The 15,244-nt window shown below is 42.8% G+C and overlaps 1 protein-coding gene across 1 annotated transcript in view; it reads left to right on the forward strand.

Moving 5' to 3' along the window:
- The window catches only part of SRGAP1 (SLIT-ROBO Rho GTPase activating protein 1), a 112,992-nt gene that overhangs the window by 48,572 nt on the left and 49,176 nt on the right, over positions 1–15,244 (forward strand). Inside the window, exon 2 of the mRNA XM_035128372.2 lies at positions 13,965–14,160. Within this exon, the coding sequence (XP_034984263.1) occupies positions 13,965–14,160 (196 nt within the window). The remainder of the gene's footprint in view (positions 1–13,964; positions 14,161–15,244) is intronic.

Here is a 15,244-nt window from a genome sequence, read left to right on the forward strand (position 1 = left end):
CACTTCTCGCAATGAGGGAACCGCCAGAAGGCCCTCGGTGCTGGATTTCAGTGTCCGGGCTGAATGGTGGGGGTGGAGACGCTCCTTCATGTATACAGGACTGAGGCCGTTTAGGGTTTTAAAAGTCAGTACCAACACTTTGAATTGTGCTCGAAAACGTACTGGGAGCCAGTGTAGATCTCTCAGGACCGGTGTTATGTGGTCCCGGCGGCCACTCCCAGTCACTAGTCTAGCTGCCGCATTCTGGATTAATTGCAGTTTCCAGGTCACCTTCAAAGGTAGCCCCACGTAGAGCGCATTGCAGTAGTCCAGAGCATGCACCACTCTGGCGAGACAGTCTGCGGGCAGGTAGGGTCTCAGCCTGCGTACCAGATGGAGCTGGTAGACAGCCGCCCTGGACACAGAATTAACCTGTGCCTCCATGGACAGCTGTGAGTCCAAAATGACTCCTAGGCTGCGCACCTGGTCCTTCAGGGGCACAGTTACCCCATTCAAGACCAGGGAGTCCTCCACACCTGCCCGCCTCCTGTCCCCCCAAAATAGTACTTCTCTCTTGCCAGGATTCAACATCAATCCGTTAGCCGCCATCCATCCTCCAACCGCCTCCAGGCACTCACACAGGACCTTCACCGCCTTCACTAGTTCTGATTTAAAAGAGAGGTAGAGCTCTCTTGAACACAAGATCAGCAGCAATTCGGGTGGCCACTGTGGCTTGACTTTTCTGTTCACCTAGTGACCAAGCCTCAGCCATCTTCAAATATCACATGTATAATCCAGCAAGCTTGTTTTACAATGCTCTAGAGCAGGGGTTTTCAACCAGTGTGCTGTGGCACCCTGCGGTGTCTTAAATGATAGTCAAGGGTGCCACGGGCAACCCTGGCCGCTGTCCTCCTTTCCTTCCCTCCCTGCTGTTTATTTTGATTATACACCAAGTAACCAGTTTCATATTTTCTGATTGGACAGGAAAGATGATTATGAGAAGAAGAAACACACAACTTTATACATAATATTAATTGAAATGACAAAGTTAAATTCAAATATTACAAATCCCCACTGCAGGCCCCTCTGGTACATTTCTGTGACAGAAAAATAAATAAAAGCAAACTGAAATCGTCATATAACTGTTGCATAGAAGTAAAGTATTGTATATGATTGTTTTAAAAGCTTTCTGGGTTTGGTGCCCCCCCCCCCACCAAAGTGTATTTGGGCCCTCATGCACTGCAGGCCTTGGCTTTCAGCCTGAATAATGTAATACATGCCCCTTATCGCTTTGTGGCATTTTAAATAAGTACATTACCTAAGCAAATGGCTCTTACGGTAATCCAGATGAAACGTGACCATGGGTGAATTACAGCCAGCAAGTGAACAGAATTTTGGCATTCTAACTAAGCAGCTGCCAAGCCGTGTTCTCTTTTGCACACTTAAAAGGAAGAACAAGTGCAAATACTCAGGCTTTAGTGCCTGAGATATGGCAGAGCACTTTGGAATGATTAAACACAGGGTGAATGACAGTTCGAAAAACAAGGGGGTGGTTTCCTTCGTTCTGTGAAACAAGTCACTCGACTTAAAAAAATGCAGATGGAAAAGATCAAGAAATGCCTAGGAGCCAGTGACAGGTTTATAAGCACTCTCTGCACCCAGCACTAAAACGACTGCCTCTTTATAAGGAGGCCTCCTCACTTGGCTTAATAGTTACATGTCTTTGGCTTGCTGTTTATAGCATTGAATTTTAGATAATGAAAAGTCAATGAGGTCTCAATTGGGCAATCAGCCAGTCTAAGTGCTTTTCTAAGTAATTGCTGATTATTTAGTCTGTTAAAATTATTTCAAAAGGGGTGATATTGTGAGGATATTTTATGAGGGTACTGGTCCCCCGTCCCCATCCCCTCCCCCAGCTAGGTAGTAAAGACTGTTAGTGGTTTGGGAAGTTATTTGCAACAGATTCAATAAAATCCATGGTTTTAAAAATATGTAAAATAATGGCTTTTCATTGATGAACCAATCACACTGGTTTAATTATTATTTATTTATTTATTTATTTATTTATTTATTTATTTATACATACCCCTCCCATCTGGCTGGGTTTCCCCAGCCACTCTGGGCGGCTTCCAACAGACTATTAAAATAACAATGAAATACAATAATGTATTAAACATTAAAAGCTTCCCTAAACAGGGCTGCCTTCAGATATCTTCTAAAAGTCTGTGTGTTTTTTATCCCAGAGATGATTCAAAATGTTTTTTGGAACATGATGCTGAAGATGTCTAAATGGTGACCACGTGAGGGTAAAGACATGGCAATAAGCAAACTGATTCACAACCTCCCACTTTTAATTGTACTCTGAAACCTGTTGCTTGGAGTGGGCAACCTCCCCTTCCTCAAATCAAGGGTAAACTTTAGAACTGCATACACATTTCTGAACCCCCACATGCTCACTGAATGTATGGAGGGGGAAGCGGGCCACACATATGACATCTCCACATTTAGTGTCCGTGTAAAAGGGACCTACTACATACAGGGTGAGCTCCCGTTGCTCGGTCCCAGCTCCTGCCAACCTAGCAGTTCGAAAGCACGTCAAAGTGCAAGTAGATAAATAGGGACCGCTACAGCGGGAAGGTAAACGGCGTTTCCGTGCGCTGCTCCGGTTTGCCAGAAGCGGCTTTGTCATGCTGGCCACATGACCTGGAAGCTGTATGCCGGCTCCCTTGGCCAATAATGTGAGATGAGCGCGCAACCGCAGTCTGTCACGACTGGACCTAATGGTCAGGGGTCCCTTTACCTTTACCTTTTTACATATATATATATACATGTGCAGCTGGAGGAGCCCAACACACAACTACTTGTGTAGGACCCTTTCATTCTAATGCTGAATGCGTAGGCGTTGGAGACAGGGTCACATGGTTTCTTGCTGCTTTCCCACACATTTTTCTTTTTCATTTGGGTGGGTGGGTGCTTAGCCCTCCTTTGATGCTTTCTCTCTTGTCAGTGGAGAAGCTAGCAGATATTAGCAGGACCCAAATATATTCTTCTTACCTCATCTCATTGTCCATTTCCTATCCCTGTATGCAGTCAATGTTCATTGCATTTTACGCTTGGATACTCTAAATCCCCTTCAAAGGCACATTTTATTTTTTAACATTCAGTAGAAGAATTTTAGCTGTGCAGGTTTCCAATAATTCATGAGGATATGAGTTGCACGTAACCTGAAACAGAGTCTGCATCACAAAATATGTCTGTGCTATGCAAGGTTGGAAATGACAGGGAGCAGAACGATCCTTCTGGCTAGGTGATCTCTCCAGAGTAGTCAGAATACCAAGGACACCTTCAGTAAAGATGCCTGTTTCAGTTCATACATGCTCGTAGGTGCACTTTAATTATAAATGCAGGGTGCCTGCAAATCAGAATTCACATCGATTGCATCAGTCTTGAGGAAGGTGACTTGGAAATCTAACAGTCATTTAATAAAGAATAAAGAGTGCATGGTGTGGCTAAGGGCCCATTCACACAAGCATCTGAGGTGATACAATTTTATGATGAACTTGCCTTTGATTAAGGAGTATTACATACAACAAGGCTTGCTTTCATTCAGCACCTGACAGACAGGGAAGTATGTTGTCCTTTATCAATCTGGCTTCTAATGCTGGGTGAGAGCGTGTTAACCTTCCCCATGTCCAATTCTTTGTCGAATATGATGTCTCTTGCTTGAATAATCCAGTTGTTGAGTATGTGGGAGGAATGGCATGCCAGCTAGTCGCACATGCAAATAAAACCAAGGGTGCTACTGCTTTTCTATTCATTTCTGCATTGTTTTATTGTTCCTTAGGTTGCAAATGGTGATTTTTGTATTTCTAGGTATAAAATACATTTAAAATGTTTTAATAAAGCAAAACAAAGAGTGTCACTATGTAGCACCTTATGGTGTTTTTTTTTTTAAAATCATCACAGTGTCATATGTTAACAGGGACAAGAGTGATTTAGATCAGGCATCCCCAAACTGCGGCCCTCCAGATGTTTTGGCCCACAACTCCCATGATCCCTAGCTAACAGGGCCAGTGGTTGGGGAGGATGGGAATTGTAGTCCAAAACATCTGGAGGGCTGAGTTTGGGGATGCCTGATTTAGATTGTTCCAACTTGGGACTCTGTGCTTTCATATATTCTGTGCTGTGTTCTTTCGTACAGAGGCTGAACAGGGCTGCCATTTCAAGAAAAGAATTCAGGTTGGCAATTACCTACCTAGGAAAGAGAATTGGATGGTTAGTGCAGTATGCCTCTTTGAAGGAAAAGATGTGATGTCTGTGAGATGATTGAGGTTCAATTTACTCTTCTTAATATTCCATTAGTTTTGCATTGGCATTTTAGTTGATTCTTTAAAAAAAAAATCTTGCAAACTACACACAAGCAATACCTTATTTAGGTCACTGGTATGAGAGAAGAAGGGGGCAGCCTGTTGACCTCTACTTTGGGCATCCAGTGTCATAAAAACTCAAGCTCTGGATACTAAATCTTTCTTTTCCTGTGTATGCCATTAACTCCAGCGCCCAAGGGGGACATCCTCTCCTTCCTTTATAACAATGAAAGCTACATTTAATTAAATAGGCTCCTCAATCCAATTTAAGCTCCCTAGCAGTGGGAAGCTAGAATTAAGCACCTTCCCAACAATAATCAAAAGTGTTTCATCCTCTCACCATCTCCTTTATCCTCTCAGCAACCATTTTTGGACTGTTCAAACCTACCCTTCATGTTTCATTTTAGACTCTAAATGAGTTCAGAACCTGGCTTTCTGACTCAGAAACCACTCAAGTCTTGCAACATCTTTATTAAGTTAATAACAGTACAGTATTTTATAATTCTGAAAGCATGGCAGATTTGTCAGCCCTAAATATTTAAAATAATTAGAGAAGGGCATGGTTTTATGCTGATTTCCTCCTAAGTAAATCTCACTTCAGTTACTGGGATTTGCGAGGAAGGGATTTGTGAGGAAGTTTCAAATAAAATATGTCCCAATTGCAGTTAGATATGTTATTGCCTTCTAAATGTGTGCTACAGTTCAGTTGTGCTTTCAAACTTTGTCTTCGCAAGCAAACTGTAATATTACAGGGTGTTTTTTTATTCTTTAAAAACAACACTACAATTCTGATAAACGGCAATGAGCACCTAGAAACCACTAGTTTCTGCTGTAACGTGGCTCCTACACTTGTACGGTACTGTATTATCCAACTTGTGTACAGCTTTCTCCTTTGTTGGGGCAAAACTTATTATTAGTTTCCAAAGAAGCAGTTACATTGTGGTGTTCTGTTTTGTTTTGTTTTGTTTTGAACTTGGTTACACATCTCCAGTCCCCAAAACAACATTTCTAAAAGATTCTGATTTCTTCCATGAGGCAGTATTAATTGTTCTCCTGCCCAGGGGTGGAGATCTCCCATGGTGTCACCACTGAGGGGGGTGACAAAATGCTGGGTGGCACTCACCACTGGGCCTGCAGCGTGCCCGAGCCACGCATCTCGGGCACCCGCAGGCTTCGCGTTGCCCCAAACGGGCCGCCTCCCCCCCAAATTTAGGGTGGCTGAGAAGTAGGAGGAAGCAGGCAGACTCCTCGGAGGCCCCACGGAGCGTTCTGCCCCAGCTGGTCCTGGCCACGGGCAGCTGGCCCCGGCGGCTGGCCCCGACTTGGAAACCCAGTGGTGGGAAGCAACCTTACAGAGTTTCATGCTGCTAGTGTGAACAAAACCCGATACATTATTCTGCCTTACGGTCCGCAAAGAGTAGCTTTTCTAGCAAATAGGTTAAAATTCCATGCTGAAGTTAAAGAAATCAGATGATAACATCATCATGTTTCAAATGCCAGTTAGCCTGTCTATATAGCTAATTTCTAACACTGGCTTTATGCCCCCTCCAAAGCCACTCTTGGAGACCCTCTAGAATACTATGGGATGTGGTGGAGGCACTGCAGGTAGGGGGAGGCAATTGGAACTGCCCCCCACCCCATATTGGAAAGCCTCAGAGCAGCTCACTCATAGAATTGAGTGGCATTCATCACAGGTAAGCATGCTTAGTATTGCAGCCTTAGGCTCCTGATTAAAAAAAAAAGATCATGACCCTAAACACATTTTACTTGGAAGCTGGTCCCATAGGTTGTCGTTAAAGGTTGCAGTCCGATAATCCAACAGGAGCTGCAAGTCCCACTGTGTTTAATTGGGCTTTAAGGCTGCATAGGCTTGCTACCTCAAGCACTGATTAAAACAACCCTGACTGAAGTGCTTAGGGAACTTTTGAAAATTTGGTCTCACTGGTGCTTTATAGTGAGACTTTAATAATTTCTTAGCTTCCCTGATAATTTATTTTATACCTAGTGTCATTGCTCTGTCATTAAGACTGCTTTATGCAGCGTGGTTTGCCTCGTCTCTTTTGCCATTATTTACCCTTTTTATTTTAATTGTCTTTGGCAGTGTGCCTCAAATGCAGAGGATTTAGCATCTACCCCTTGGAGAGAATAGAACCAGCAGCAAAATATGTTAAATATTTTAATAAATGTAAATCAATCTTACGGCACACCACTGCAGAGGAGTGGAAGATTGTCCTCCAAAATGCTCTTGTCAAAAGATTTCCAAGTGCTTGGTATTTTTAAACAGTGCTACAAAAAAAAGGAGGGGTGGAAGAGTCATTTGAAGGAGAGTTATTGAAGTAATTTTCTCTCCCGCTTTTAGAACTCTCAGAGCATAAGAGGGGTGATAGATATATTGATATTAATTCTAAAGCACCTCACAACTGAAAGCAGATTGTCAAGTACATTTTGACTGCTCTCCTGTGTTTGCTAGGCATCTATTGCAATTCAGCCAAGTTAGCTGTAGGCAGAGGTTTCTACAGGGACTTGATTATGCCGTAGGACTGTAGTAGCTCTGCTTTTTCAGATTTCGTTCCAACAGTTGTCAAGAGTTCTGATAGTTCTGACCTTGACGGGAGCCTAAGATATCTCTGGAGGATTGTGCTCTTATGTGTTCGTCATGTCCAAAAGTATATATTCACTAGACAAAATAGGAGGCTACATTTTAGTCCGCTATGTCTCTGAACACCGTACCTACATGAGTGCAGTGCAACTATTGTGAGATTAAGGAGGGAACAGAGTTCTGGTGAGTTCCAGCTGGAGGAAACCTGCCTCCACTGACAGCAAATATGGCCCTAATAAAAGACCCTAGTAAAAGAAAGAAAAAAGCAAAGAAGCTTCAAACTGAACGTAGATTCTAGTAAAAGACCCTCTAAATGACTCTAGAGGGAGGCAGGAAGGAAGGAAGGAAGGAAGGCTGTGAAATAAAAGAATTTTTTTTTGAACTTTTGATAAGGTGTTGTAGAGGCATTATGTAAGTGGAATGGATGTACTGGACCAGGATAGATGAAAAGATCAGGAAACATATGGTTTCAATTATTTTGCACTTATTTTATTTCTTAAAACTATCTCTATACTGCCTTTCCTTCCAAAAATGATCAAAGCAGTTTGCAAACAGTAAAACAGCAGAGATAATATAATCATGAATCATATCCATAAAACATATAAATAAAACACACCATTAAAATATTAACATCAATAACAGTACAATAACAGGGAACAGAGTTTGTTAACGGGCATGGAAGCAGTGACTGTGAAAGGGTCCCTCCATGCAGCATTATTCCTTCTCAGAGAATCATCTCACCTCTTCCAGTTTCATTTCCAGTGTGAATGCGAGAGAGCAAAAACGTTGCTCTTTATTGATACCCACGCTCATACCTCAAGCTGAGAATTTGAAGATAAATATGAAAGGATATTAGAATGCATCTCTGCTTTGTTTGGGCAGTGACACTTTGAAATCATACAGTGCAAGAGAAGACTGTTCCTTCCCTTGATTTGACCTCAAGTTCCCAGACCCCACCAGCCAGAGAGCAGAATACAGACTTTTCTGTGTGATCAACATGAAGGACAGATGTAATGCCAGCACTTAATTGCTGGCACAGATGGCCAGTTTCTGCAGGGGGGATGGTTCCCAAATTGTAACTCAGCATTGCCGCTGTGAAGTTTTCAGGCCTACCAACTTGTGGGCAGGCAGAGTGCCATCATAGAATCATAGAGTTGGAAGAGACCACAAGAGCCATCCAGTCCAACCCCCTGCCAAGCAGGAAACACCACCAAAGCATTCTTGACATATGCCTGTCAAGCCTCTGCTTAAAGACCTCCAAAGAAGGAGACTCCACCACACTTCTTGGCAGCAAATTCCACTGTCGAACAGCTCTTACTGTCAGGAAGTTCTTCCTAATGTTTAGGTGGAATCTTCTTTCTTGTAGTTTGAATCCATTGCTCCGTGTCCGCTTCTCTGGAGCAGCAGAAAACAACATTTCACCCTCCTCTATATGACATCCTTTTATATATTTGAACGTGGCTATCATATCACCCCTTAACCTTCTCTTCTCCAGGCTAAACATACCCAGCTCCCTAAGCCGTTCCTCATAAGGCGTTGTTTCCAGGCCTTTGACCATTTTGGTTGCCCTCCTCTGGACACGTTCCAGCTTGTCAGGATCCTTCTTGAAGTGTGGTGCCCAGAACTGGACACAGTACTCCAGGTGAGGTCTGACCAGAGCAGAATACAGTGGTACTATTACTTCCCTTGATCTAGACACTATACTCCTATTGATGCAGCCCAGAATTGCATTGGCTTTTTTAGCTGCTGTATCATACTGTTGACTCATGTCAAGTTTGTGGTCTACCAGGACTCCTAGATCCTTTTCACATGTACTGCTCTCAAGCCAGGTGTCTCTGGGTACAGGCAGCCAAATGACTATCAGCTGTAATTATGAATAGCCAAGAACAAAAAAACACCCAGAGGTTCCTGCAACTACATGGATCATTTTGGCACTCCTAATATACCTTAGTGAGTAGCATCTTAATATAGTCTAGGCAACCGTTTTGGATTTTGCGTGCCAGGATCCAGTTGGTTTTGTGGGATACAAGATCCATATTTAATTCAGAAGAGTTAGTTGCATAATTGTCTGCAGCAACAAAAATAAAAGTAGTTCTGTGGACCTTCAGTGACTGACTGGTTTACTTTGGCAAGTCCTTTCATAAGCCGCAGTTGACGCTACATAATAGATGCATGAAATGGGTTGAGAAGATAAGTATGTGTATGGTGGTACAGTATATATAACTCAACCTCATATTTCAGCACATACCTGGTAGCCCAAGGCAACAAGAAACTGCATGCAGGTGAGTGAGTGAGCTGGCAGAGGAGGGATGGATCACTCTGTTCCGCCTCTGGGCACAGCATAGAAACCAAGTGGGCTAGCAGAGGGGGGAAGCCCTCTCCATGTCCAGAATAGAAATGCAAGGAGCTGCTGCATTGAGCAATGAAGTTGTCCATTCCTTCTTTTGCAGCCTCCAGCAGGACGATACTTCTTCCTCCTGCGCTGCCCTTTTTTCTTTTTTGCAGGCTAATAACTTTTGTGGCCTCCTCCTCCTCCTCCTCCTCCTCCTCCTCCTCCTCCTCCTCCTCCTCCTCCTCCTCCATAAACACGGTTTTAACAATGAGTCCGTAAGTGACTGTAGAGGCCAATTCTGGATCCACACATCCTTCCACAGTGGGGACATTGGTTTCCGGGCGGGAGTTGATCACAGTGTGGATTTGCCAAGCGTGCCTTTCTCTTAGCACATTTCTCCCTTGCGTCCTGAGTTTGAGTGTCTTCAAAGCCCATGACACCTTTGGTAACTGGAGCGCTCACAGGCCAGTGTTTCCCAGTTGTCAGTGTTTATACTACATTTTTAAAAGATTTGCCTTAAGACAGTCTTGAAACCTCTTTTGTTGACCACCAGCATTATGCTTTCCATTTTTAAGTTTGGAATAGAGTAGTTGCTTTGGAAGACGATCATCAGACACCTGCACAACATGACCTTATTAGGACAATGTAAATATGGGTAGAAAACCAAGTTATCAAAAAGATAACTTTATCAGAAAGTTATCAGAAAGATAATGTAGCAGTCTTTGTTTCAGGAGTACTAAGCACAGTAGGAGTACCACATTCAGCTGAGAAACTTTTTGAAGCAAGAAAGCCACCAATAATTCTTATGCAGCCCCTCAGAAATGGTGTCAGACTTGTTAGTGCTTACAGGCCCTGAGGTTTCCTGGACCATTTATCATAAAAGCAAATTTGATGGTTGCTGGATCCAAATCCAGGACAAGAATTTGAATCTTTGCCACCAGGTGAAGTTGCGGCCTGAAGATGTAGGCCACAACAGTCCTAGAGACAAAGTAAGTCTTCAAACAACCAATACCAGCAGGAAAGTGGTTCGGCCTCCCCCAAACTGGTGTCTTCTAGATGTTTAGGAGCTAACAATCTGGTGCTAAAACTATCTGGAGGGCACCACGTTGGCAAACTCCATGCCTAGAATATTCCATGCCTAGTTTGTGTGCTGACTGCTTTCAGACCATCAAACATGATAACTATCTTTGCCTCAGAATTATTGAGTCTGATTGACTTTCAGCAATCCCTATTCCATATGTGTAATTCATTGCAGGACTAAATAGACGTGTAAGCTAATATTCAGCTAATATGTTTTAGTTTTTGCCACCACATGAGACAATCTGGCAAATGAATGTGACAGAATTTAATACACACACACACACACACACACACACACACACACACACACACACACAAACTAACCATGCATTTCTGTTCATGTTTACTCAGAAGTGATGCCCATTGTGTTCAGTGTCACTCCCAGATAAGTGTCTGTAAGCGTGTACTGTATAGGGTTGCAGCGTAAATATTAAGGTCCTAGAGGCAGAATGTGTGTCAGGCTAGACTGGACTGAGCTTGCATGTACATTGAATGAGCGAGGACGCTTTACTGCTGCTTACCAGATGCCAAATGACTCTGCTATTACAAAATCTTTTGACAGATCCGTTGGGGTATCACATTAAAAGGAGATCCAGGTGCATCACACAGCTCTTGGACACAGCGCCTAGTCATACGCCCCAAAGATGATAATTACTATGTAAACAATCACTCACAGCAAGTTGCTGTTGCTTTCAGGCTTTTAGAGGGTAGGAATACTCCTAGGATTTTGTTTTGCTGGTAAGTGGACTGGTTGATGGGAATACAGTCGTCTTGGTGGAGTTAACCATAATTCTGGGTCCGCAAAATCCCCATAGTAATTAGCAGTAATTTGGTGTTTACCGTTAGTAATGACAGGGCTCTATAGTTTGCTTTTTGTTGTGTCAGCATTTAAAGAAAAACAGGTTGTCAGACCCCACCCAATTCCCAAAAAGTCACGCTATTTCAGCTGGTATATGTTTTTGTAAGCTAGCTTAACATTCTGAGACCATTTCGATTATTTATTTTTATTTGATTACATTTATACTCCATCTTCCCTGCAAGGACCTGAAGGTAGCATGCAGTACATGGCATGGTTATTTCCTTCCTCATTTTATCCTCACAACAACCCTGTGAGGTAGGTTAGGCGGAGAGACGGTGAGTGGTCTTCAACCAATTTTACTCAAGAGTAATTAATGTGCATGGCTAAGTTAGCTCTGTTAAATTCAGTTGACTGCCACCCGGTGTACTTCATGGCAGAATGGGGATTTTTGGACACTGGTCTCCCAGTTCCTAGTGCAATAGGGAATTTAAGAGAAGAGCAACCAAGGGAATGCTGTAATACTCCCACAGGAATGTCTTTCTCCAGGTGCACTGCAGGTTATAAACAATGCTTTCAGCACCTGCTGAGCAACCAGTCTGCTCAAATAACCTAAAACGAGAGTGCTGAAGGAGCTGCCTGAGCGAAATTCTGACAAGACTTAAGATTCAGAAAGCCAAAGATAAATCAGAACAATAAGGAGACACGGGAGACTCGCAAGACAGGCATGCAGTGTTGAAAGCTGAGAGTAGGCAGAAGTATCAAGGGCAGGTGCCAAGCTAGGGATAAGCAGGGGAGGAGCTGGATCTCTTTCTGCGCTCACTGTTGATTAATTCATTAATGAGTGTTACTCTGTGTTTCATCACTAAGTGACTTACAGCTGAATTGTGTCAGCTGCCTCCACAGAGAAATATTGTGCTTCAGGTGGTGGCAGGTGATATGGGAAAGTTCTCTAGACTTTGGAACTACGAGCTGCTTCGCTCCTGAAAGTGTGACTGCTTGGTGCCTTGGTGTTTCAGTCATTGCAACATGCACATCTCAAATCACTCTAATCCCAGTTCACTCACTCTAAGGTCCAACTCCGAGGGCCTTCTGGCGGTTCCCACACCGCGAGAAGTGAGGTTACAGGGAACCAGGCACAGGGCCTTCTCGGTAGTGGTGCCCGCCCTGTGGATATCAAGCAAATAAACAACTATCTGACTTTTAGAAGACATCTGAAGGCAGCCCTGTTTAGGGAAGTTTTTAATGTTTGTTGTTTTATCATGTTTTTAATATTCTGTTGAGAGCCACCCAGAGTGGCTGGGGAAACCCAGCCAGATGGACGGAGTATGTATGTATGTATGTATGTATGTATGTATGTATGTATGTATGTATGTATTATTCATGGCTGCTGGACAGTTGGGCGGTTAAGGTTGGACCAATGAGGCCAGTATCCACTGGAGCTTTAGCTTAGAATTTCTCCTCTACCCTGATGGGTGTTTCATTTGTGTTTGAAAAGAAATGAAAAATAAAACGTTTTATGCCAACAGCATTCCAAATGGTTTAATTTTAGGTGGTCTCATGTAATCAAAGACATACTTCGCACTCGGTTGCTACAGAAATACGAGTGCTAAATAAAGGTTCCCAGATGCTAATGTGTGTTTGTGTGCCAGATTGCAGGATGAAACTGTAGTGAGAAATGCAAAGCACGTGTTTGTTTTTCCTCCTTTCCTGTCTGCACAAAGGGGATAAATCCATCAAGTTCTCCTACTATATGTATTTCATGCACTTCCAGGCCAAAATAGATTGGAGCTGCCACCCGCTTCTTGTCTTGCTTCTCTTGCTTCCTTGTACATACCGGTAATTACAAACAGCATGTGACATTCATTGCAGTATGCATTCCTCTGCCCTCCTCTGCAAATGATATGAGGAAAGGAAACATGCAGTGCAATGGCATGTCACATGTTGTTTGTGTTACCGGTAGATGTGATACGGAAGTGAGGGAGAAGAGATGTGGAGCAGCATTATTAGATCTGTGTCTCTTAAAACATCTAGTTTGCACTTCTTGAGTACGAACCCATTTTTCTTAAGACCATAAGCCACTCACCGTTTGTTTATTATTATTTTAACCTAGCCTTTTTTCCATGATAGGACTCAAAAGGTGTAGCTGTAGCTCAAAAGCACTAAAAACTACATAAAGACAGAATCTGAAATTTCCTTTGAAAGCTGACAAAGAAAAAACAATAACATCAAAAGGAAGAGATTTCCAGACCTATTAAAACATGAATAAAGCTTGAGAATTGAACTCTCTTGAAACCATTCTAGAATGAAACCAGTCCTGTCTCCTGCGGGATAAAAATAAGAGTAAGCTCAACAAAAATCCTCTGGGAGGGCTCTCCACAAATTGGGAGAACAAATTCTACTCTTCATAGCCACCAAACAAACTTCATTGGCTATGCTACTCAAAACAGGACTTTTGGGGGTGACCAGAACACACAAGGGAATTTATGTTCATTTAGAAGATGTTCCGTAAAGTTTAAAACCAGCACTTTTAATCATGCCTGGGAACTAACTGGGAACCAGCGAGGTCTTTCTAACACAGATGCAACGTGTTTCCTATGACCAGCCCCAGTTAACTTTTTTTGTTGTTGTTGCCATATTCTGGACAGGCTAAATGTGCTAGCATATTATAATGTGATTCTTGCTCAATGGTGTAATGTACAGTATGGTAAAAGTATAATGCAATGCCTTCATGGTTTTATAAAATATTATTTGCAGGGAAGGTTGTTGCATTTATACTTAATTTGTCACCTTTTGTGTGTTTGTTTCCAGAGATCCGAGCTCAGCTAATAGAACAACAGAAATGTCTGGAGCAGCAGACGGAGATGAGGGTGCAACTTCTTCAAGACTTGCAAGATTTCTTTCGCAAAAAAGCGGAAATAGAGACTGAATATTCTCGCAATTTAGAAAAATTAGCAGAAAGATTCATGGCGAAAACAAGAAGTACTAAGGACCATCAACAATACAAGTGAGCCAAGAAACCTTATACACTCAATAGCCCAGTTCAGATATTGTGATCTTAGTCTGATAAGCCATAGTTCATTGGAGTGGGAACGAGCTATGTGCCTGCCCACCTGGCTTTGGCAAATATATCCTGGTTTCCTAAAAAATCAGTTTCCTATGATGGCATAGAATTGTAGAGTTGGAAGGGACCCAGAGGATCCTCTAGTCCAGCCCCTTGCAATGCAGGAATCATAACTAAATAATCTCTGACAGATGGCCATCTAACCTCTCTTTAAAAACCTTCAGTGAAGGAGAGGCCACCGCTATCTGAGGTAGTTGTTTGTTCTGTTACCAAACAGCTCTTGCTGTCGGAAAGTTCTTCCTAATGTTTAGCTGGAATCTCCAAATGAGGAAACTGTTTTAAGGGCTCCTTCCAATGTGAAACGAAGACTGTATTCTGGTTACATATCCTTGTTTGGAGGGAGACTTTAAACAAGTGTCACAGGAAACTGGTTAAAGAAACCAAAATCTATTGGGTAAAACCAGGCAGGCAAGGAGGAAGTGTGCAGGCATGTGACTTATGCCTAGTCCAATTGGATCAAGACCACGATATTTCAACGTAGTTAAAGTGCTTTTTTCTTAAAATGAAATTGCTTGGGGATCAGAGTGGTTGTTTTTTGCTGGCGGGAGGCGTCAGTTTTATATAGTATTAAAAACAGCAGTATGCATTCATTTGTATTCTGATTTGGTTGGTCCTCCTGATAACTCTGGGAGTTATCTGTGATTGTCATTTGGGAGAAGGAGATATGAGATAGACAGATAGAGACTGATGCCGTTCCGTGAGTTTATGATTACTAAATAATGATCCAAACACCGAATCCCAAAGGTTTCTGTCAGCCAAATCCACCCAACCATCTCTTGCACTAAGCTGGGCAAGGGAGTAGATTGGGCAGCTCAGCTGAGTAAAACAGCTGACTACCACCAATACGGTAATGCAAAATCCACTTCGTCACACACATCTTTCCACTATCAAACAAGTGGGCAGGGCAGGAGTGCCATCAGCAGGATGCCTGACAGCAATAGTCAGCAGAAGGTTCCGAAACGGGGTG

Source organism: Zootoca vivipara, chromosome 10 (genome assembly GCF_963506605.1).
Source record: "Zootoca vivipara chromosome 10, rZooViv1.1, whole genome shotgun sequence".
NCBI classification, from domain to species: domain Eukaryota; kingdom Metazoa; phylum Chordata; class Lepidosauria; order Squamata; family Lacertidae; genus Zootoca; species Zootoca vivipara.